Genomic DNA, 27,500 nt, shown 5'->3' on the forward strand with positions numbered 1-27,500 from the left:
CCAAGTTGGTGATTAAAATTTTGAAGGGTTCAAAGTTGGTGAGAAAATGTTGACAGGATTTATGATTATTGAATGTTGAAGGATTCCTAACTAATGAGAAAAAATGTAGACAGATTGCTGACCATATTCCAAAATAGTCAAGAGACTGTTGAAAGGATTCCAAATTAGTCAAAAGACTGTTGAAAGGATTCCAAATTAATGGGGAATATTGAATAAAATCCAAATTAGTCATAGAAAGTTAAAACATTCCTAAATTACTAAGAAATTTAGAAATGCTGAAGGGATTTGAATTTCTGAAAACACGAAATTTTCAAAAATAAGTTAATACAAAAAAAAATGTTGAAAACCACATTAACCTTATTTGAAAATATCTAAGATTTTTGTAATTTAATGAGAAAACTCTGAAAATTGAAAAAGACCAAATCTAACAACGACATCTGGAAAAGAATTAGAAATGAAACTAAGTGGAATTACATCATTTCCTTATGTAAATGAGGAAAAAATGATGAAAGACGAAGATGGCTCGAACAAGTCTTTGCACAAGTTGGATGATTTACCCCTACTTGGATGAGAACCATGAGAGGGAAATCTTGAGATGAATGGAAACTTGTGGAAGACAAAGCACAGGAACGACATCAGTCAGCGCTAAAAGGGAAACTGACAGTAAGAAGGTTTGAAAGGTGTAATAGGAGGAAAACCTCGCAGTTGCACTGGAAAGTCAGATGGAAGGAAGAGAGTATGGACGGAGGTACAGTAAAAGGGATGAAAGAGGTTGCAGCTAGGGGCCGAAAGGACGCTGTAAGGACCCTCAAGTAATACCTACAGGACGCAGCAATTGAAGTGAGGATGATGATGAGAAAAATCTTAACATTGTGAAACGATGCTAAAACGAATTTCAAATTCATTTTTACGTTCAAAAGGATAAGACAGAGGAATAAAAAGTCTCCCAATTGGAAGATGTTAGATGTTACATAATTAAAGCGAAAAAAATTGCAAAGTACTTTACTGTAATCTGAGTTGATGTTGATCAGAATTACATTTATACCAGAGCACCACATTCTCTCCACTGGACACTGAATACTCGGGTCATTAACGGCAATGGATCCTCATTAGGTGTAATCGCACCTAATTATTTTATGTCAGTGACCAGATGGGTTTTACATTCATCTACAACAAGACAGGATCTAAGCTGGTTGCGTTGTTCATGATTTTCAACGTGTCATTTGCTTCTTAAGAGAATTATTGCTGACCGTTGCTGAATCACACGCGTCTATGGAAATCATTCACGCGTGTACCTGCATTTAAAATTCATTCTCTCTCTCTCTCTCTCTCTCTCTCTCTCTCTCTCTCTCTCTCTCTCTCTCTCTCTCTCTCTCTATATATATATATATATATATATATATATATATATATATATATATATATATATGCAGACACACTCAAACACATCCACACACATTCACATGCACAAGGGCACTTACACACACACAAATACATATATATACAACTAAATTCGATCTTCCTGAAATGACTGAGATACGCTAGCACACTTCAGCAGTAGCATACAGTATTATATATATATATATATATATATATATATATATATATATATATATATATATATATATATATATATATACATATATAATATATAAATATATAAATCCATGTTCGAGTAGTTTTTCAACAAAGAATGAAAGTGCTGGTGACCATCATTACCTTGTTTTCTCTGGAGACAATCCCTCCTACGTGACGCGGCTTAATGTTTAGAAAAAATATATATATATACAATTCAATTGTTTTTGCCTTTCGAAAAAGAGGAAAGACGAACATTAACCGAAGCAGGTCCATTTCGATGATTAAAAATTCCGAGAGCTCTCTCTCTCTCTCTCTCTCAAAGTTAGACGCATTAATAACCGCGCGCCTAGACTCTCAAAAGGAAGTTCAGAGGATGTCATGTTGATCTTCAGGATTTCTTAAAGGGTGAATATAGTTCGCGTTGGAGGCAGAAGGCGAGGCTCTAAAATATAAGAGTTCCTTGTCTGTTAGTTTCGATGCCTCACGCATTTCTTTCATCCGTCTACATTTCACTGGAAAAAATATTTGTATTTAGTGTAACAACTGGTTACATGCAATTCTTTCATCCATTTACAAGTCACTGAAGAATGTTTGTATTTAGTGTAACAACTGGTTACATGCAATTCTCTCATCCGTCTACAAGTCACTGGAAAAAATGTTTGTATTTAGTGTAACAGCCGGTTACTTGCAAGACACACCTATGTCTTTAAATAAGATACTGATGACGATTACAAACGTTTGGTGAGGAATTGCAATGTAAGGTTCTCTCTCAACAGTCGTAAAGTTATATTTCAACTGTCTTAGAAGAAACATGAACGTGAGTTTGACATTTCCCAGAAAAGTGTTGCAAATTTAGATGATCCACAAATCCTGGGATGTATCTTCACGCAGCAGTCGCTCGCCTAAACTTCGATTTAAACTATCCCGATAATGATGCAACTTTATCACAAGACGCCCACTGACTGCTCTTCCCGTCACTGTATTCCAGCACCCTCCGTTTCTCACTTCACGGAAACTGATACGAAAATTACAGTAAGTAACAGACAATAGACTCCAACATGACACATCTCATTTTTTTAATAAGGTCGGGTGATTAAAATGAGATACGGGACAGAAAGAATACAATGCTCGTGGAGGTAGCTCTGTCTTGAACAATTAAAGAACGCCCTGAGGCTATCCTCTCTTTACATGTACTCCTTTTCTCTCTCTCTCTCTCTCTCTCTCTCAGTAGTCTTTCAAGGAGACCCCCCCATTCTACTCGCGTCTCTTTCCAGGCCTGTTTTTATTCTATTCAACGGGTGGATATGGCCTTTACTATGAAGGAAAAGTATTTCTGTGGAATTCATAGAGAGAGAGAGAGAGAGAGAGAGAGAGAGAGAGAGAGAGAGAGAGAGAGAGAGAGAGAGAGAGATCTTCATAATACGTAATCATAAAGTGTGAAAGAAGAGAGAGAGAGAGAGAGAGAGAGAGAGAGAGAGAGAGAGAGAGAGAGAGAGAGAATCTTCATAAAACGTAATCATAGAGTGTGTGAAAGGAGAGAGAGAGAGAGAGAGAGAGAGAGAGATAAAATGGAACTCACTAAACCTCGTTCAGGCTCCCTTATATTCAATAGAAGTTTCTCTCTTTCATAACGCAAGATTTTTCGAATACAAGTCGACCCCTTTCTCGCCAGCCTGAGGAGGAGAAGGCCCTGGGCCTTATCTCCAACTATACTGAATTCAAAAGAAGTTCTCTCCAGAGTTAAGAAATTATTCGTGAAGTACGACTTCTTAAATCGAGTTTAAATATTAAGCCTTTTGCATAAGAATCACATTCACGGACTCTCGTCGCATCAGCCTGTTACTGAAAGTTGTGATATCCAAAATATTCAGAATATACCTAAATGTAAAAATAATTTATCATTAAAATGTTTAACATGGTTCCACCTTCATTTCATGTAAGTATTTCTTTATGAACACGTACACACAAACACACACGACAGAGAGAAGTTCAGCGCCAAGTGCTTTCACGTGTTCATTCACGCATCTTCAGGGAACAAAGATGCGTGAATATTCACGCGAAAGCGCTATGTACTGAGCTTCTGCCTGTCATTTTCCCGTAGTATTCGCTTATATACTTAATATACTTAAGTCGCGCGCAACGTACATCTACTGTGATTTTTTAAGCATGCATATACTGTATATGTATACAGTGTGTATATATATATTTATATATATATATATATATATATGTGTATATATATATATATATATATACACACACACACACACATATATATATATATATATGTATATATATATATATATATATATATATATATATATATATATATATATATATATATATATATATATATATATATACATGAACATCCGTATATATATGGGGATGCGTACCACACACCCCCGTGAATAGCTAAAATCCATAATATTAAAACCCTCTAAAAACACTTCGTAGAACTGCCACACCCCCGTGAATATAAAATATATATAAATATAAAAACACTATATATATATATATATATATATATATATATATATATATATATATATATATATATATATATATATATATATATATATATAAAACCATAAAAGATTCAAGTTAATTTGGACTTGAGTAGGACCGATGACTAAGCCAAATAAAAATCAAGATTAGTTCTACATCACTTCATACAATATAACCTAGCTAGCATTTTGAACCAAGAATCTTAAACGCTGTTGAAGAATTTCTATTCATACACCCTTATGAGTAGAGAATGACAAGCCCATGACTCGGTACTAAAGCTTGTATTTTATGAAAATATAATTTTTTTTTTTCGCAATAAAAAACTAAAGTATGCATATCCATCTAGCTGTACTTTTACCCTTGGGGCTGGAACTTTCTGTTTCAGAAAACTTAAAGACATTTAATAGGCAAATTTTAGCATCAAAGTTATCCTGTGTCCCCACTTTTCAAAATGAGGCCGACTAAAAAAATGGACTACTTTGGCAATCTCTAAGGAAAAAACCTAATTGCCCTGTAACTCGATGGCAGCTAAGGCCAACGGCAACTGAGGCATTACCTGGTGTCGCAACAAGTAGGTCAACGACGCATTCAATTATGGAACCGCCTTATTAATAAGAGAGAGAAGTTACGCTCATCAAGTCTGCCTAACGGAGGATTCATGTATCGCGTAAATCTTCCAGAACCTGAAGGGTATTGCAAGCAACCAAAAGGCGAGTAATGGAAATTAGTCTCATGACAAATTCCCCTACGTACGAACATCTTATCTAGTTTCGAAAGCACATATACAATCTTAAGAAACCTTTTAAAATCCTAAATGAAAGACACTGAGAACATATAAAATAGGCTCTACAAGTTCTTATAAAATTCCAAGTGTCCAATAAAGAATTGAAAACAGAGAGGGAACATATACACAATCCCGTGGGAGTATTACCGAAGTTCTAACAGTATTCGGTAAAAGGTCGAAACAATAAAGTAAAGTGCCGTTTCTATAAGTCTTTATAAATGAAAATATCTATCACACCTCCCGAGAGTGCAAATGAAATTGCAAAGTTATTCGGTAAAACTGCAGGAAAAATCAAATACCCGTAAATCCTACAATACAGGAATATCTAAATATCGCGTAAAAATTCTAATGAAACTCTAACGCTGTTCCCAAATGAAATTCTGGCGCTATTCTTGAATCAAAATAAAATAATGACAGGAAAATTTGCCCAATATAGCGATCATAAAATGCAGTAATCACGTCAATTCCTACAAAAGCGCAGCATCACTTTTCATCAGAGCAGAAAAAAGTAAAAGGTAATTAATTACCACTTTTCAATGTCTGATGCACTCAATAACAGCAATTGCACGTTTGCAGTCATGTTTTGATTACGACTGTATTCCAGTAAAGCAATATATCGTCTCACATGCTCCTATAACTACAAAAAAAAAAAAACTTACGAAAGAAAAAGAGGGGGAGATTAATAACTAATAAAAGAACTCTATTTCCAGGTGTCACAGTACAAAGCAATGCAAACTGTTGTATTTCCTACAGAACAAATGTCAATGGAGCAAAAAACTTAACACCATTTTCTGACCCACCCGAGGAGAGGGCAAGGAAAATGTAAAGGAAAGGAACAACTGAGATAGGAGGAGAATTCCAAAGCCTCCAAAGCTTGGCAACAGAAGAAAATAAAACAGTCATTGAACTGAGCACGTCTGAGAATTCCCGATTTCCACAGAATAAATTATGGTACAGAATTAAAATAGGCATCAAAGGGCGTCAAGAACGCAAATGAGGGGCCTCATCACCAATGGAAATGAACTGGCGACGAGTTCTGATTACCTCTAATCCCGGAACGCAATCATCACTTCAAATTGAACTTTTTAAGCAGTTTACAGTTGGCCTTCCACCACTATTCGAAGGTAAATAGAAGCTGCTCGAAATGAAACAAATATCTCTGGGTAAATTGTAATTAATATTTGAACACCTCAGCCTCCGATTAAAAAAAAAAAAAGAGCGATGCATTGCAATAAATTACGCTTGCGTAATTGATGAGGATTTTACGAGTATAATACTTTCATTTGAAAGGCAGTCGATGACCTCTTGACCTCTGCTTCCCCCTGCAACTACACTCATAAAATCAGGCAGCAGACACTTAAGGAAAGTAAAAATAGCCAAAGTTGCAAATATAACAGTGACATGAATACAATTAGCAGATTGCACGCACGCGCACACACACATACATACATATATATATATATATATATATATATATATATATATATATATATATACATATATATATATATATATATATATATATATATATATATATATATATATATATATATATATATATATATATATATATATATATATGCATACACACACACACACACACACACACATATATATATATATATATATATATATATATATATATATATATAATATTATATATATATATATATATATATATATATATATATATATCTCACTGCTGACATATATGACATGATGCATCTTTTATTCTTTCCTGCTACACACACAAAAGACATGACAGAAAATCACCCACCACGACGTCATAATCTCTCTCTCCTCACACGCATAACATCAAATCAGCCAATGCGGCGCCAGACTCTCTCTCTCTCTCTCTCTCTCTCTCTCACACACACACACACACACACAATAATAATACACGACTTCAAATTAGCGACCACTACTAAAAATCAAGCAACACAGATATCTAACCCTACCCGATGCCTACCACTAACGTCCTGCCATTTGACCAATGAACTTTGACCCGGGTATTCCAATACACGTAAACGTATGGCATTTGTCTCTGGAGCAAGGCGGAAATGGCCACGGGACAGAGATAAATAGCCAGGAAATCCTACCAATGGCAGGTAGGGATTAAAGGTGAGTTCCAAAATCACCTTTATCCGCCCGCGTCCCCTGCAAAAGACCATGGGCGTACGTACCAACCCCCTCCTTTTTTTTGGGGGGGGGGGCGCTTGCAAAGGCAGCGCAACTCAAATTTTTCTCCCGCCCTTCGAGAAAGAAATATTACGAAGCGGAAGCTTCTGGCATTTTGTTGAGAGGGTTGGTTGGGGTGGAGGGGTGTTGCTGGTGAGGGGCGGGGTACCCTGGACGTGATTACATGTTACAATGAATTTCTCCGCAATATTTTGAGTATTTGGAGCAGGATTTCGTGAAAGGCGTTAGGAAAAATTCACAACTGCTACACACAGATGCAGTAGTATTAGTAGTAGTATTTATTCACGACAAAGCCAACCGATTTATAACAATGGCATTAGCCGTAGAGGCTGAAATAGTCGTAGCGTGCTTATTAAGAGCATCATGCACAAATCCGTAAAATTAATGCTAATAATAATTGCAAAGTTTATCACTCACTGCGCTTATTAACAGCATAATCCATAAGCCCGTAAAATTAATACTGCTAACAGTAGCTGTAAAACGAGTAATTCACTGTGCTTGTTATAAAACAGCATAATCCAAGGATAAGCAGTATTGAAAGTACTAGTAGACGACTTATTAGCTTCATAGTACCGAGACCAGTAATAGTCGTAGTACTTCATGAACTTCTTTGGAAGTTATCGAGCAAGAAGGCAGGTATTATGTTGGGTCACGTACTACCCAACCTAAAGGGTAGTTTTGCCACTCGCAAAAATACTTCAACTAAGAAGGTCAGGGGTAGAGTAGAATGTTGAGAGAGAGAGAGAGAGAGAGAGAGAGAGAGAGAGAGAGAGAGAGAGAGAGAGAGAGAGAGAGAGAGAGAGAGGGAGAAGTCGAGGCAATTCACCGGAAAGTACGGGCAAATACCACGCATTTCTTAAACGTTTCCCCTTCAGAACAATACAAAAATGATTTAGTAAATGAAATCGTAAAGTTTTGTAAATGAAAACATAAATACTCTCTACTAACAAATCCCCTGAAGTTACATTACGACCAAAATTTACGGAGTAGGAAGTTTGTTCATTATTTAAGTACACGTCTCTCTTTACGGAACAAACCGGGAAAATTTTTGTTTAAAAAGAAAAGCCACTAATTGAAATACCTAAATGACGACGACAGAGCAACCAGATGCAAGAGAGAGCCGTGATACAAATTGAACGGGTTAGCGTCCTATTTAGGGGAAACGGATAACGTATTTTTCGGTGGCCGCTTGAAGGCGAGTTCCACATTCTTCACATTCGCTCCAACATTCCAAACCAGCATTTCTCATTTAATACTCCTAGACATGAATTATTTCCTCGCCCTGAGCCCACTCGGCTGTCAGTCCATTTAACTTTTCCATGGGAGGATTTCGGAACGGTAATTACGATACAAATGGTAATGACAGAACCTTGCTCATAATGCACCGCTAAATCCGGAAAACCAGACAGCTAAATTGGCAGACAACTAACGACACAAAATTTTGAATGTATCATAAAACATACACGTTCGTGTACGTATTCATACATGATATACACATATACGTAAAGCATAAGGCAAGAAAACCATTGTGATTAAGGGTGTTAATAAACATACATTTGGGTAAGCAGACTTTGTGAAATACACACACCAACACCAAAATCACTGTAAATGTACGTACTCATGGGCTATTAACGTGCATGCATACATGTGTGTAACATGCAAATAAATTGAAAGAATCCACTTCTTAAGTCTATTAATTCTTGTTAAAACATATGCACATGTTTATGAATACACGCGTAATAAACATAAACAGATATATTATCTAAGCGTAGCGGACAAAAGCCACTTCAAAATTTACAAATATTCAAGAAAGCGAGAAATGCTTAAAGAGAGAGAGAGAGAGAGAGAGAGAGAGAGAGAGAGAGAGAGAGAGAGAGAGAGAGAGAGAGAGAGAGAGAGAGAGAGAGAGAGAATGTGTGTGTGTGTGTGTGACTTAGTGAGAGAGAGAGAGAGAGAGAGAGAGAGAGAGAGAGAGGAGAGTGTGCGTGGTGTGTGTGTAGAGAGAGAGAGAGAGAGAGAGAGAGAGAGAGAGAGAGTGTGTGTGTGTGTGTGTGTGTGTGTGTGTGACCCTTTACCTTAGCGTGGTGCCTCTAGATGCTTGGACGATTCCTCGACGGGATCCACATAGTACTCCAGCACCACTACCATGTACTCGCAGCTAGAAACCTGGAGAGAATTTCAATGAATTAATAAAGCAATAAACCCTGAATGAGAGGCAGAAAACGAGATATTCAATAATAATAATAATAATAATAATAATAATAATAATAATAATAATAATAATAATAATAATAATAAGTGGTAATTATCCCAACACCATCAATACTATTTTGAAGAAAATTCTTGTCCTCGAAAAACACATTATATATATATAAATATGAAATAATAATAATAATAATAATAATAATAATAATAATAATAGTAGTAGTAGTAATAGTAGTAGTAGTAGTAGTAGTAGTAGTAGTAGTAGTAGTAGTACTAGTAATATTAGTAATGATAATACATTAATACTAAACTGTCGCCTTAGGATAATTTTCTATACAAAAAACCACTGATTAAATATTTACATAAAAAATTCTGAATAAGGATTTTCTGAAGCATTGTGTTACGCCTCTTTGAAGTTGCCCAAAAGACTTGAATATCCAAACCCTTTTCATCTTACTTTTTTTCACTTTTATCAAATGCCAATCTATTTTTGGGTGCAGTATACCTTAAAGATGACGGGTCATTAAAATTCAGCCACTACTTCGAAAATATATAGCGGCCTTCCTGTAGGTACCAGGTCTTTGATTTGATAAAAGGGATGCGTGGACTTTTTTTTTTTGAGTGAAGCTAATCCGCAATAATATTGATCCTAAGAAATTCTGGAATTATCTTTCTCGTTCATTATTTCTATTTTCCTATTTTCCTTTTGGCTTGAGGTAGAACAGGGGAACAGGTTGACAGTCCCAATGGCCACTGCAGGAAAGAAAATAAATAAATATATAAAGACTTTTGCTACCAACCACACTAACTACACCTACGCTACCCGGTACCTATCTAGACCTCATAACCCCTCTTCCCCCACATAGAAACTCAAGTCACAGGACTATCGAGTTCCCCTGCAATGCAGTCGACCCCTGTACGATGAATGGGAAGAATTTTCTACTATACGGCTACCAACTACAGGCTGAACATTATACATGGCTACCATGTAAATACTAGAATACCCTGGTTGTGTAGGTGTCCCCTTTCAGAACAGGAGCTAATCTTCTCATCACCTGGTTCACCATTCTATTAAATTACCCCCCAAGGAGGGAAGTATTTCAAAACCAGTAGCTATAAAATCGCCGTCCTTATACTTCCATTTCAAGTGTCACCCATTTGCAAAGCAAAGGCTTCTCCGGGGTACATTTATATTGACGCTTGACTTAGTTCCTGGCGCATGAAAAATAAAACCGGATCCAGCAACTGCATAATATAAACATGACAGAAAAAAATAACAATCATACACATCACATTTCTTTCTCATATTTCGTCGTATGCCCCACGGCGTCAAGAATTAAATTACGATTCAACCTGGAAGGTGTGTGTGTGTGTGTGTGTGTGTGTGTGTGTGTGTGTGTGTGTGTGTGTGTGTGTGTGTCTGTGTCTGAGAGAGAGAGAGAGAGAGAGAGAGAGAGAGAGAGAGAGAGAGAGAATCTTTTAACCTTTCCCTGGAGTTAATTTTGGTCTCCACTGCCTCATCTTCCTCGATGGGACTCATGATGTTTATAAAGAGCTTGCGGAGAAGGCTTTCCTGGTGGATGACACACAGCTGACCCGGGGGGGGACTTTATTTTTAATTCGTCTAAAGCGGCGTTGGAAGGCGGTATGAATTTTTTGTTTCTTTGATTGTTTCTTTGTGATTTTAAAACATTATAAACAAATGTAAACAGGAAGGGAAGAATCACGTGAAACTTTTTAGGGATATTGGATGCTTCATAAAAAAACACAAATTAAGAAAACAAATACTTGTTAATTTAAAACCAAAGAAAAAATTCCCAGGAATTTGGGATTTGTTCAGAAAAGAAAATTCAAATATAATGAAACTTATAAATTATACACAAGTCAAACGCCATCGCAAATAACCAAATGAAACTTTATTGGACCGTGGGAGCTTTTCAAAACGAAAACAAAAAAAGAACTGCTATGAAATAAGAGGCATCATCAACAGCAAAGCTCCCAGAGGTAATCTCACCTACTAAAAACTAAGCTATTATTTCATCCTGGGAATTTTTCCAGTGTTTCGCTTCCACTCTGAATCGTACACCGTTCAATATAGTTTTGTCGGAATAGTGAATTGGAAACAAAGCAAGGACTGAACAGGAACATGATTCGTTCAACGCTCTCTCTCTCTCTCTCTCTCTCTCTCTCACACACACACACACACACACTGTACACAAGGATACATACATACATATCCAAATAGTGATGTATACGAAATCAGAAAAATAGGTAAAAACGCTAAAGACACAACAGAGCCCATTCATATCTTATTCCCTTCTATCTAAGGATTATCACAACTTGTATCAGCTACCTGCTTTCACAACGGCTCATCTGCGTGTAATAATAAGGAATGAACCGTGTAATAATAAGGAAGTCCAAATAAAATACAACTTTCGCTTGTTCTTTCTCTGAAATAATTCTTACACTTTGTCCTCCTCAATTTCTTTAGATTTCGCCTCTACTCACCGAGCCGTGATGGAATTCAAAGGAATACATCTGCATTTCACTTATCCCTTTCCTTTCGTTTGAAATATTTCGTTTTATGAAGGCAAAATTTAACCTTATATAATATAATATAATATAATATAATATAATATATATATACATGTGTGTGTGTATTTCAACAATGATGATAAAAGACGATTTCACAACCAAGACATCCTCAGCAACAGTATAAACATTATCCTGAAATAAAACAACCGTTTCAGTAACAATTCTGATGCATGGAAGCAAAAACGAGCATGCAATCTTTACCAGCCGCACAAAGGCTCGTGAAATACACAAATACACCACGCTTATGAATGCATAAGCACACACAGGAAAACTATTAAAAACCCAAGCGCCAGTGCACACGGAACGCTGGAATCCGTCGTATCCACGAAGTGCTCTTTGCATCGAATATTAATCACATGCAAATCGCAGCTTCCGCATCCCCCTTTCGATTTCTCTAGCTGTATCTCTATTCTCATACATGAATACAATCGTACATACATACATACATATATACATATGCACATATATCTGTATACAGACATACACATATACGTATATATACACATACATATATATATGTATGTATATATGTGTATACGTATATATAATGTGGCTGAGAACTTTAAGGAAGCTCCGTTGTATTCCACTGTTTCTGCTGACCCTAGTTAGTTAATTACGTACCTGGTAGTCAGACAGACATTTGGTGGGGGCCTAAAACTGGACGGAGTGTCATGATCCTCGCAACCTCATTTCAAAACAGTTACTAAGAACTGAGCCACCCATTATATATATATATATATATATATATATATATATATATATATATATATATATATATATATATATATATATATATATATATATTATGCTTCAGATATAATCACTGTCTGCAATAAAATCAATACCGCATTATCAATGCTTAAAATAATTTCCGAATGCAATGGTCCTTTTAATAGATTGCTACTGACGGTTGTTGCCGCATCAAATTTTCACTCCGTCTAATCCCATACCAAATATAGACAGCCCCTTTCTTCCCCCGAACTCCCATCTCTTAAACAGCGCCCTTTCCTTTCGCTCCATTTCGTCCCGCCCTTCGAGAGCCACGCCACCATAAAAGAACCAGGTCTACCATAGCCTAAAGATGTCATTTCACTGACACTTCTCTATTGATGTTAACGCAGAACTCTCTCTCTCTGTCTCTCTTTAAATTAAGCTGCCACCATTATAAATATTTCAGGTTAATTTGTAGTTGATGTTGGCCCCATTCTAAAAAAAAAAAAATAAATCCTCCTATTTCCCATGTATCTACCGTAGAATAAATCACAGCGTAAAGCCTTCGGTTATCCGGGACACCCCAATTTCCGCTATCCTTAACCCCACCTTAATTAAATGACAGGGGTAATTAGGAGGGGTATATGACGTCATTACTAGGACGTCGAGGGATTTATACGGAAAAATCTGGAGGAATAACCACCCAAAACTACTATTATAGATACCGTTTGGGACATAAATTCCCGTAATATTCTTAAAATTTGCGGCGAACCTTAGGATTATGGTCGAAGCAAAATTCCCGTAATATTCCTAAAATTTGCGGCGATCCTTAGGATTATGGTAGAATCAAAACTCCCGTAATATTCTAAAATTTGTGGCGATCCTTAGGATTATGGTAGAAGAAAACTCCATAATATTCTAAAATTTGTGGCGATCCTTAGCATTATGGTCGAAGCAAAACTCCCGTAATGTTCCTAAAATTTGCGGCGATCCTTAGTATTATGGTCGAAGCAAAACTCCAATAACATTCCTAAAATTTGCGGCGATCCTTAGTACTATGGTCGAAGCAAAACTCCAATAACATTCCTAAAATTTGCCATGATTCTTTGGATTATGGTCGAAGCAGCCATGGTTCACAAAAGATCACATGACTCTTCTTGTAATTTGCATCAATCTTTTGGCGTCTAGCAGGAATTACAGTGAGTTAAAATAACAAAAGATCCCACGACTATCCGTGCAATTTGCAACAATCCTTATAATTTGGCTACAAAAGGCTGAGACTCGAAGGCGATTAGTACTGCTGTCATCCTTTCTTAATGTTGTTCAAACTTTTCAGGAAAAAATGGTGAAAATCTGCTAAATATGGGTTTTCTTTTTTTTTTTTTTTTTAGCGGCGTTGCCATTTCCTAGTGTATGATGATTAAGTGGAATGACCGCGGGTCCCAGTAAAAATGGGGTTGTTTATCATCTCCCTCCGTTCGTCAGTACAAAAGTAAAACACAAAGATCGAAATATATTTGGACCCTGCTGTACTGTTTATTTTCGTATTGCTCAATACAAAATTTAATTCAAGATATATATATGTATATATATATGTGTATGTGTGTGTGTATACTCGTATACACTTTGTATGCATATATACATAAATATATATGCATGCAAACACATGCATACATTACTTAAAATCGAAGCCTGCTTTAAGTAACAAATTAATACCTGGACATTCCGTTCCAATATGTCCATTCTCAGGATTAACCTTAACCTCGCGGTTAAACGCTTCCTTCGGCAAGATGGGAAACACGTCAACGCCCTAATCATAGGAAGGCCTCAACCCTTTATAGCTATACTAAAAGCGTCTATAATAGCAGGACTTACAGTGGGTCACAATGTGGCCCGAAAGTCCATCAACGAGACCTAGCTACAGTGAGTATAAAAATTAATTCTAAGGCTATCCGCCACAACACTGAATAACTGAATTCCAGTCCAGCGTACCACCAACACCTGCTTTTCAATATGTCGAATCCACCATCAATACTGATAACTTATGCTGCAGTTAATTCAAAATGCACGCCGCTGGAATTGTTGCTCCCCGAGTCTATACAAAAACAAACTATTTGCCAATCAAATATTCATGAGACTGGAATTTACTTTAACAGTTTCCATAATCGACATACCAACTCTTTTCCTCCGTATTGGCTCTGGTCAGACGGCAACATGTGTAAACATACAGAAGGGGGCGCATGAGTTACATGGAGGACGAATGGAGGCAATAAAGTTTCATGAGAGAGAGAGAGAGAGAGAGAGAGAGAGAGAGAGAGAGAGAGAGAGAGAGAGACTTTGAGACAGAGAGAGAGAGAGAGAGAGAGAGAGAGAGAGAGAGAGAGAATTTCATGTGATTTAATGGTACTTTGAAATTTGAGAACATTTTGGACATATATGAGAGAGAGAGAGAGAGAGAGAGAGAGAGAGAGAGAGAGAGAGAGAGAAATTTTCATATAGCTTGAAGGTAACGTTGAAATTTAAGAACATTTTGGGTATGAGAGAGAGAGAGAGAGAGAGAGAGAGAGAGAGAGAGAGAGAGAGAGAGAGAGAGAGAGAATTTTCATATAGCTTGAAGGTAACGTTGAAATTTGAGAACATTTTGGGTATGAGAGAGAGAGAGAGAGAGAGAGAGAGAGAGAGAGAGAGAGAGAGAGAGAGAGAGAGAGAGAGCCAGTCACAATTACAAAGTGAAAACTTGGAAAGATCGCCCATGCATGCGTTCAATGCAACAGGGGTAATTTTTCAGTCTCTATCTACGAACATAAAAATGCAGTCCATGCCGTTCCGAACTACTGGTTATTTGTGTGTTTTTGCCTTTGTATGTGTGCGTGCGCTGGCGATCGCTCGCATGTCTCGCAAGCTGCCCACGTAGAGGCCTGCTGACTCCAATAATATTATCCGCAAGAAATAAGACTCTGTGAAAAATACCATCATTATGAATGTCTCTCTGCAGAGGGTGATCGATGCCACAAAGTCCTGTGTCCCCAAACTCCTGCTCAGATCAGACTTTCGCCAAATCAAATGTATTCTGCACTGCACAGCCACATTCCCGTTTGTATTTTGAAGTCATGTAATCCGGTACTGTTGGTATTACTGTCATTATTATTATCAGTACTGCTACGACAACTATTCATAATAATGATGATGATCATGCCTGATGGTAGCACCTTTATACAAGCAACATTGGTTAAGTGATTCTGATGATACAATTCATGCAGCAGGAACTAAAATTCTGTTGCTTTCAACACTTCACCTACAACTGGTTTGTTGGTAAAACATCACTATCATGATATCCAAAAGGTTTCTTAAAGTGTACATTATATATATATATTTATATATATATATATATATATATATATATATATATATATATATATATATATATATATATATATATACATACAGAATATATATAAAAATTATACATATATTGTATATGTATATATTAAATATATACATACTATATATATAAAATTCAGGTCGGAGGCAGGGAGTTCGTGAATTTTGAGTAAAGCAAAAAAAAAAAAAAAAAAAAAAATCAAAAATATTTATAAACCTACAAGAATTACTTATCAACAGGAAATCGGACGACCGCCTCGTATGTCTTTCAGTTCAAATTCATACATGTACTTTGTTGTAGTAAAAAAAAATCTCAAACGACTATATTCTGGTATTACCAATCCACCACTTTCTTGGCATCCATCTCAAAATATATACTCAGAATGCAACTGTGGTATTTTATATACAATTATTTCCTCTCTCTCTAATTCTAAACAATAACGCTATTTCTGTACCGCAGGATGCAATTAATCTTTACCCGACCTGCAGTCTTGACCTTCATGTCAAATCATAAAATAAAAAAAACTTCAGATACGTCGATAAAACAACAACATGATTAATAGCTCAATATTACAGGTCCAGTAACATGCCATCTCCTCATTTCCAACTGCAAATGCCATAACACCTTTAACATTCCTTTTCCGTTGAAAATTCCTCCTCCGAATTTTTTATCAAAAGTTTGTCAATGATTAACGAAACCGGCATACAAAAAAAAAAAAAAAAAAAAAAATCTCGCGAGATATTGTTTTGCAAAAACTAACCAGAACTTTCGATGAGAAAGTTTTATAAATTTTGACACTCTGAGATGACAAAAGATAAAAGATCCGGTCACATGGGAAAATAAGTAATGCAGAATCATAGTATTAGCTTAAAAGGTAGAAATGAAACATACGTCTTATTCTAATAGTGTTTTATATATATATATATATATATATATATATATATATATATATATATATATATATATATATATATATATATATATATATATATATATATGTATGTATACATATAAACAAATATATACATATTCGTTAATACACACACATACATGAATGTTTACATGCACACACGCGCATAAGTTTATTTGTCTTTTTTCGTTACTTATACACGCGTGACTTACAGTATGTTCACAAATATCAAGCCACAAATATTATATAATATCTACTGCGCTACACCTCATATACCCCCGGCAGAATTCGAACCGTTGCCTGGTTTAGAAAAACGATTTTGACCAGAGTATATATATATATATATAACAAGATATATATATATATATATATATATATATATATATATATATATATATATATACAGATAGATATATATATACATATATATATATATATATATATATATATATATATATATATATATATATATATATATATATATATATATATATATATACACACACACATATATACAGGGTACACATACCTAGAAAAGAAGAATGATTGAACACTACTACTACGCGCTCTTTTTCTCCCTTCCCCAGACCGCATCTCGTGTCTCGCAGTCACAGTGCCAACCTCAATACGCGAATGATCTCAAATTGAAGCGGAGTGCATATTTGCACACATTCCCGAGGTGACAGAAAAGATCCCATCTGTCGAATGGGAAGATGAATGGTACGAATGACGTCAGACCTGATACCGGAAACCCGCATAAACATAACGAAATGCGCGTCGGGTAACGTCAATGCTGTTACGGTCGCCAGCTGAGAAAATATATGCTGACAACTTCGTCAAAACAAAATTCATTTCACAGAATGTAAACACTGTTTTACGTTATGATTAAAAAAATAAAGTATAATGTTGAAAGTATTGGTAAAATTTTAAATTTAAAAAAAAAAACAAGAATTTGTTACAAAATGTGGCTTAGCCTGAAAATTAATTAAAAGAACGTAAGGTACAGGATACAGCTCATATAATTATAGGCGAGATAAAAAGGCTAAAAAAAACTTGCAGTTTTCAAGAAGTGTAATCTAAAACAGGTATGGAAATCAGGAAAAGTGAAACTGAAGAACAGAAAAACAAAAAGAATTAAATGTGTGACGTGAGAAAGGAATAAGAAAATATACGTATTATAATTAAAGGTATGAAGGCATACCTAGCCTGTTCTACTACTACGAAATAATGAAGCAAAAACTTACTTCATGGGATACTGTAACTAAGATCGTCGTTAGACAATGATAAATAGAATGCAAGAAAAGAACCAACTGAAGAAATATTTCAAAGAATGAATGAATGTACTAAATGAATTCTGAACTATGGATTTCCTACATGAGGTCTTAAACTTAAAACATACATACTGAGCTTTGAAATAACTATAAAGACAATCTAGCAAGGGGTTTCGTCTCGGGTGTTTGAGCAGAGTCTAGAGAACTAGCACCTAGTCTCTTATTGTTCCCTTCACCACCACACCAGTTCCCTGGCCCCGTTTGAGCAAGGGCCCATCGTGCCGGCCTAAGCCCGGCTTAAACCAACCGACCCCGATGGTTTCAAGTAACGGCGATACAATCAAAACCTCAGAACAAACGACTTGAACCTCTACAACATAGGGAAGGCTAAGCAACGGCATTCCAGCTTAGGGGACTTGGGGGAAAGGCAATCAAAAGGAAAACGTCAGGTAATTAAAGGTAAACTCAATCTCATATCGCTTTAGAAGTAAGAACAATCTGACAAGAGAACTTGTAACCAATCTGAAATACGGCTTTAAAAGCAAATCAACTCTAAAATAGCTATTTCGAACAAAACAGCTGAAGGAGATTGACACCCAACTAACACAAACGCTCAAAAAAAAAAAAAAAAATAAAAATTCTGGAGCTTCAAACTTCAACATTCTAATTTCGCTTAATCAAAATCTCTGACTGATTTATTCCCCGCAATTACGACATACCTTCACAGTCGCCACAGCTCATCAATAACACGGATCAAAAGGTTAAAATACAGAAACGCAAACTTCTCTCTGTATAACGTGTGTGTGTGTGTGTGTGTGCGCAGGCGCGCGCTCAAATAAACCTGAGCCAAAGAGGGAGTAACAAGAGAGGAAGCTTTCATCTCCGTCACAAAAGTCAGATCTATTGGTTTTCTCTTTCGGAGGGGAAGTCATGCTGATGAAACCCACCTCACTTTCAACATGGTTTAATGTTTGTGAGATATATATATATATGTGTGTGTGTATGTATAATGTGGGTGCGTTCGTGTGTGTAAATATACAGTACGCGAATAAGTGTAGTTACATATTCGCGAAATTCCACCATTTAAGTCTTTCCCGTGTTTTGCATTTCACAAATATCCACTCAAATCAAGCTTCCCGTCTCACAGTTCTCTTACACGAAGGTCTGGGTCTTCAACCTCCTCCGGTGACCACAGGAACCCAGTTGGTACTATCAAGTACAGTTCTCCCAAGGGCTGTGCTAAGGACAAGTCATGCCCACCTCCCGTTCATCATGATATCACTTACACATATTCGGAGGAAAAAAATAGCAAAATCTTTCATCTCTAATAGTAAGCAAGTCTCTCTGAGATTTTTTTTTTTCGTTTTCTTCGTTTGTGTTGGCGTATTATATTTTGTATAAATAATATTGTTTCGAATAACAGTCACGTACCCCCAAATACGCAATCTCTTCACATTTTGAAACGAAAATTAATAAGAGAAACAAAATAAAATACGAGGGGGGAAAATGGACGTGAAAATCTCTCTCTCTCTCTCTAACACAAATTGGTTTCATTCCACGAGACCCACGGACATGGGCAGAAGGTCCTCGGAGTGGGAATGATCAAGTCCATCCGGAGAAGATAGCTCCGGAAAATGATCTGTGACAGAGCTTGATATTTCAGCTTCATTATAAAGGAAAATATCACGAAATTCTTTAAAAGAAAAATATATCTTCATCAAAAAAAAGCAACTTAGACAACCGAATATGGCTAGATTACAGGTTACCTACAAGTACTCAAGTGAAGATGATGATAAAAGAAAATCCTTGGCTACCTGAATAAACAAACTTGAAAAAAGAAACTAAATAGCCGTCTATTTGATCAAAATCTTCTTTATCTAGTATTTACGAATACAGCTGAAAACACCTATCCCTTTGTGTACTTTGAAAAAAAAATTTTAAAAATGCAAACGCAGAAGCGTCTACTAACTTAAAAATACCTTGCTTCATATATGCAATGCATAAAACACAAGCTTATAAAAATATTTCATCACATAGGTTAATAATAAATAAAAGACGTTCCTGGCTGAGAGAGAGAGAGAGAGAGAGAGAGAGAGAGAGAGAGAGAGAGAGAGAGAGAGAGAGAGAGAGAGAGACTGATTCTCTGGATAAAAACGAAGTACCTACATCTACGGAGACAGGGAACCGAAATGGATACCGCATCTGTTATGAGAATTCCATCTCATTACGCTTCCATTAACGCTGTCCACGCCCTAATGAGAGGCCGCCGCGTTCATTAGCATGGAAGTCATTTAAAAAAAACAAACAAGTTTTCTCTTTGCGACCCCAGATGAAACAATGGCGGAGATCCGGCACAAAAAATAATCTGTAGGTTAATGGCACACTGATACAGAAACAAGCATTTCATTGTGACCGAACATTTCAATGGCAGACTGATACAGGAACGGATATATCATTATGACAGGACGTTCAGTTTTCTAATGAGAATGAATATACAGTTTATTTGTGCTGTGCCTCAAAAGAAAATCATTTTTAAAGGGGAAGAATTTATTCGTTCGTGCTGTACGTCAGTGAAAATGAAAATGTTTTGTCTGATTTAACATTTCTAATTATTAAGAAACTATACATTTATTAGTGCTCTACGTCACTGAAAATTAAAATTATTTCCAGCCTGATTTAAAGTTTATAATTAGTATACAAGAATATATCAATTCGTGCTCTATTATGCAAGAATATATCAATTCGTGCTCTATGCAAAAAAAAAAAAAAAAAAAAATGATGATTTACGGCTGATTGAAAGTTTCTAATTATTATAAAAATATATTAATTCGTGCTCTATGTCACAAAAAATGAAAATGATTTACAGCCTGATTTAATTGGGATGAATGAATACATTTATTAGTGCTCGACGTTACTGAAAATGAAAATGTTTTTCAGCCTGATTTAAAGTTTATGTTTAGTATATACGTCAATGAAAATGAAAATGTTTTTCAACCTGATTTAAAGTTTACAATTAGTAAGAGATAATACATTTATTAGTTCTCTACGTCACTGAATATTAAAATGTTTTTCATCCTGATTTAAAGTTATTAGTAAGAGATAATACATTTATTATTGCTCTAAGTCAATAAGTCAATGAAAATGAAAATTATTTTTAGCTTGTTTTAAAGGTTCCAAATACTGTGAAGAATATTTTCATCGATGAAAAATGTTTTACGGTTTGAGTGAAAGTTTCGAAGTAAGGTTAAGAGATATACATTCGTTACGGGCAAATGAAACTGCTTAAAAAAAAATTTAAGGGCATAATATACGAATCATAACGTCAAATATACTGTAATATCCCATTTCATATGTCTTATGTAAAACAAAAAATATACTTATAACATGGGCACCCATTCGCAATTTTAATGGTTTCTTAAGGGAAAACCAAAATTCAGCTCTGATACAGCTGACATCCCAATACTTATAATATGTTCTCACGACCAAAATTCTGTTTCTGCAGAAAGTGCAAAATGCATTTATTCGCGTTCTACATCAAAGTAAAATGAAAGAATCCTGCAGCTTTGGTAAATTACAATATGTTCAGTTCGTTAAAAATTCTACTCTTACGCTACAGAATATAAGACTAAGGTCTGTTCCCGTCTCACAAAATACTGTACACTGTTTCTGTTTGTGTGAACGCTAATGCTCTTAGTGTCAGAAATTCTTATGAGAAAAAAAAAATATATTTTTAGGTATGGTACATGGAAAAGCATAAAATAACAGAAAAAGACCGACGCGCTTTCATATCTACTCACAAAAGATTAAAATAAAAAGAACCGGGAAAGTGTCTGTGTGTGTGTGTGTGTGTGTGTGAGCAAAAATATTATGTATTGTTGCCAATGTGAAAGATAGACAGTAAAGACGTTTAGAGCCAAACCCTGCAAATTATCCCCATGGCTGAGCTCATGCAAAGCACCTATCGGACCAGCATGCCATAAACCCCCAACCAAAATATTGCCCAGCCATAATCGTGTTTGGACTGCCGCAATTTGCCGTGAAATCTCTGCAAGAGAGAGAGAGAGAGAGAGAGAGAGAGAGAGAGAGAGAGAGAGAGAGATCACTCTTAGGTGGGGTCGTTGCTACGCGCGGAAAGTTCTTCAGGAAGGTCGTTTCGTTCAGCTGGCTCGTTTTCTCAGCGTGGGTCGCTTTCATCAGGTGGGTCGTTCTCCAGGTGGATCGTATCTCCAACAGATAGTTTTCCAGGTGGATCGTATCTCCAAAGGATCGTTCTCCAGGTATGTCGTATCTCCGACGGATTGTTCAGCAGGCGGATCGTATATCCAACGGATCGTCCCGGAGGCGGATCGTCCCGCAGGTGGATCGTATCTCCGACGGATCGTCCCGCAGGTGGATCGTATCTCCGACGGATCGTTCCGCAGGTGGATCGTATCTCCGACGGATCGTTCCGCAGGTGGATCGTATCTCCGACGGATCGTTCCGCAGGTGGATCGTATCTCCGACGGATCGTTCCGCAGGCGGATCGTATCTCCGACGGATCGTTCCTCCTGTGCCAGATCGTTTCTCAAGGTAAGTGTCCTCACCAGTCCTTTGACTAAACGCTTTTGACAGAGGCTAATTTGACAGCGTTGCATCCTTACGCCAGGTTTCATTGTGTGGAATTCATCTTCATTAGTCTTAATGATTGCCTCCGGCAACCGGCCAGGGCCATTCTTATTAACATCCTCAGCCTTTTCAAGGGCTTCGAGATAAAGGGGTAGGAGGAGGAGGAGGAGGAGGATGCCGAGGAGGAAAAGGAAAGAGGAGGGAAGGCAGGACGAATGAGGAAAATAGAGGAGACGAGACGTATGAAATGCTCCGTTGTCTAATTAATTTTTCATTACCTCCAGCTAAATGAGAAATGGGTTCATTTAAATGACAATGTATGGAGTTTCCGAATTATTCTTTTCTTCTCCATATATGCGTATATATATATATATATATATATATATATATATATATATATATATATATATATATATATATATATATATATATATACATATATATGTATATATATATATATATATATATATATATATATATATATGTACATATATATATATATATATATATATATATATACATATATATATATATATATATATATATATATATATATATACATAAATATATATATATATATATATATATATATATATATATATATATATATATATATATATATATATATATATATATATATATATATATATATATATATATATATATATATATATATATATATATATATATATATATATATATATATATATATATATATATATATATATAACTTCTAAACACACTATGCAAGAAACCCCTTCCTATACACGTCACTCCCCATAAATATGAAATTGCAACCCAGTTCCAAAAACCTGGCGGACCTAATGACAGTGCATGCAAGTTCTGGACGTCATAAAACATTATGGATAGGGAAATCTCTCACCACGTAACCCGAGTGAATTCATTATCGTTTTCCCAAAAGGAGGATTTATGCAGCCGCGCGGGTTGGAAAAAAAAAAAAATCCTGACTTATGGAAAATGTAATCCGAGACTTGTTAGGGAGGAAGAATATTGGTGTACATATATATATATATATATATATATATATATATATATATATATATATATATATATATATATATATATATATATATATGTATGTATATATATATATAAGTATATATGTATATATATATATATATATACTGTATATATATGTATATATAAGTATATATATATATTATATATATATATATATATATATATATATATATATATATATATATATATATATATATATATATATATATATATATATATATATATATATATACAGTATATATTATATATACATACATTATATACATATATATATATATATATATATATATATATATATATATATATATATATATATATATATATATATATAAAAGCAACGAAGATGAAAAGAATAATTTATGCAGCCACAGGGGTTGGAAAAAAATCCTGACTTATGGAAACTGTAATCCGAGACTTGTTAGGGAGAAAGAACATTGGCGTATGTTCATCCAATTTTCGTCCAATTTCTCGGGTCAATGATCTGATTTACGAACTGGCGTCGCATTCGCCGAGGTCGCCAACGCTACATCAGCTGAATTAATGACCAGCCGGTTATTAATTCAAGATCTTTAATTAGATATTTTTCTTTCGTAATTTTTATAGCCGATGGTCGGTAGAGGCGTAGGGAAAATATGAGCTCATAAAATAGAATATAAAAATGTAGTTTTCTGCTAAAAACTTCAATCCAATTAAGGTAGACACGGCAAGGTTTCCTCTCCTATAAATATACTCATGCATATTTGTGGGATATGCATACATATGTGTATATGTAATATATTACAAAGATTTATAATAATAATAATAATAATAATAATAATAATAATAATAATAATAATAATAATAATAATAATAATAATAATAATAATTTTCCCACGCCCATAAACTCTCCGAAACAATGCGGATTCAAAAAACTATTCTGACAACTGTTGTCAAATTAAATTCTATCAAAACCATACGGACTAGAAAATTATCACCATAATTATTAAAAGTCGCTATAAGATTGTTTCTTATATATATTTCCCATTTATGAATCTTAATTACGACATGTTCCTTATATATATTTCCCATTTATGAATTTTAATGACGACAAGTTCCTTATACATATTTCCCATTTATAAATTTTAATTATGACATGTTCCTTATATATATTTCCCATTTATGAATTTTAATTATGACAAGTTCCTTATAAATTATATATTGCCCATTTATGAATTTTAATTATGACACGTTCCTTATATATATTTCCCATTTATGAATTTTAATTATGAAAAGTTCCTTATATATTTTTCCCATTTATGAATTTTAGTTATGACAAGTTCCGTATATATATATTTCCCAGTTATGAATTTTAAATATATCTACAATTCCTTCTTTTCAGTATTATACCTATGAATTGGTTCTAAAATTTCTATATATGAGAAACTTCGTTTAATTTTGTTATTTAGGGATAATCCTTAAACATTCTATGAAAAGCTGACCTGGATAAATTGCCAACTAACAAATGCATAAAATAAACGAGTTACGAAATACCGGTACAAATTTTTTAGGTACATTCACAGTCAACAAGGTGAAACGTCATTGTGAACGTGCTTACAGGAAAGAGAGAGAGAGAGAGAGAGAGAGAGAGAGAGAGAGAGAGAGAGAGAGAGAGAGAGAGAGAGAGAGAATCTTATTTTGTGAAGAGCCAAATCTCATCAGAATCTTATTAAAACTATATATAAATATTAATATGAATTCCGAATATACCTCTATAAACGTTTTATATATATATATATATATATATATATATATATATATATATATATATATATATATATATATATATATATATACATATATACACATACAAATATGTACACACACTTATGTATTTGTATATATACATATACATATACATTATATATATATATATATATATATATATATATATATATATATATATATATATATATATACATACATATATATATATATATATATAAACACGGACACACGCATGTAATTAAACTTCCTTCACAAAGAACAAAACATAAAAGAAATGAAAATAGCTCGAAAAACCCCAGTACGCTTTTCTTCCAGAGATGAATGTATGATATATTCCATCCTGTTTTCCCGATAAAAGCTCTTCGCGTTTCAGCATATCTGGGCGCTTTCATTTTTCCCCTTCCTTCCTCTCCCCCCCTAGCGATAGGTAGCGCCATTCTTTTAAGGCATCCTCTCTCTCTCTCTCTCTCTCTCTCTCTCTCTCTCTCTCTCTCTCTTCTTCTTGTTCTTCTTGTTCTTGACAAGACGCGTGTGCACAAAAATAAACCCACGCGTTGGAATGATAGCGTTATCAGAGTTAGCGCACACAAGAAAAGGTTTACTCTCTATTTGGAAACATGGGGGAGAATTCTCGCTCACGCGCGGATGCTATACTTTGCTTGCGTTGCAAAATCAGGGCTGGGTGTACCGTGGTGGTTGCAACGCCAATTTACGCCGTTCAATCAGTCAGGCATATGTAAGGCAAGATCGTATCGACTTCTTGCCGGTGGGAGTCAATTTTCTTGGGTTCACTTCGAGAATAATAATAATAATAATAATAATAATAATAATAATAATAATAATAATAATAATAATAATAATAATAATAATGTTTTTGGCAAAGAAAAAAGTGCTCGAATGTGGTGACGACTTTTGATATAATACGGCTGTCAACGTCCATTTCATTACCCTTGAAAATAAAACAGAATTCACATTTTTACTTTCATTCCATCACAGCGATAACATCCACCTAGCATGATCGTGATGGATACGGCCATAGGGCTAGCAAACTCTTCCCGAAAATTCACTGCTCAAAACCTCGCAACAGACATCAGGAGACTGGTGTGAGATGGAACTGGTGGTAAGGCGTTGCATGAAACCAGAAGAGCGAGTAAAAACAATGGCAATTACAGGAAACATGGGTACAAGGGAGACGGGGGAAATGACTGAAGCATGTTGAAGGACCATCAAAGCAGAAGACATTCCATTGCTCTTGGATTTTCTTTGCTTGCGCGAAATTTCGAGGTAAGTTACTCTGAAAGATTCCTGTTCTTTGCGGAGGAAAATTCTGTTCTTTAACATCCAATCAAGGAGACTAATCTTAAAAGACTCAATTTCAACTTTCAAAATGAGCGCAACTGCATTAAAATTATATAATGCAATGTAATTGTTAATCAGAATAACAAAGCATAATAATTCAATTTTGATAAATTAAGTTAACCTAGCTCGGACATTACGGTATAATGTTGATAACATAAATACCCTCAAATTATCCACGGTCATTACAACATATTTCGTTCGTATAATAACTGGGAAAATACACTGACTTTCGAAATGCGGCGTTAATTTGGGAGATATGCGGATCAAATTTCCAAACGACGAATTACAACTTTCGTAATGAATGATACTTAATGATGTAAATTTTGCAAAAGCAGAAACCAGCGCTGATTATTCAATACTTATTACTGTCATTATTGTCACCAAAAAATATGATAGATAATTAAGAGTTATCAATATCAGAAGTTATAACAGCAATGGTTATCATCATTTTCAAAATTAGCATCTTTTAATCTAATTACCATTATCTTTTTGACAGAATAAACAATATTTTCAAAGAAGGAAACACTATAATATATACAGTATATGTTTATATACATATATGTAAATATATATATATATATATATATA

At 34.9% G+C, this 27,500-nt stretch overlaps 1 protein-coding gene across 5 annotated transcripts in view; it reads right to left on the reverse strand.

The window, feature by feature from the left end:
• The window catches only part of LOC136851575 (uncharacterized), a 1,000,137-nt gene that overhangs the window by 107,823 nt on the left and 864,814 nt on the right, over positions 1 to 27,500 (reverse strand). For all 5 annotated transcript variants that reach the window (XM_067125846.1, XM_067125848.1, XM_067125845.1 and 2 more), the window contains one exon: positions 9,145 to 9,235. In XM_067125846.1, coding sequence (XP_066981947.1) covers positions 9,146 to 9,235 — 90 coding nt within the window. In that variant the 3' untranslated portion in view covers position 9,145. The remainder of the gene's footprint in view (positions 1 to 9,144; positions 9,236 to 27,500) is intronic.

This window comes from Macrobrachium rosenbergii, chromosome 23, assembly GCF_040412425.1.
Source record: "Macrobrachium rosenbergii isolate ZJJX-2024 chromosome 23, ASM4041242v1, whole genome shotgun sequence".
In the NCBI taxonomy this organism is placed as follows: Eukaryota; Metazoa; Arthropoda; class Malacostraca; order Decapoda; family Palaemonidae; genus Macrobrachium; species Macrobrachium rosenbergii.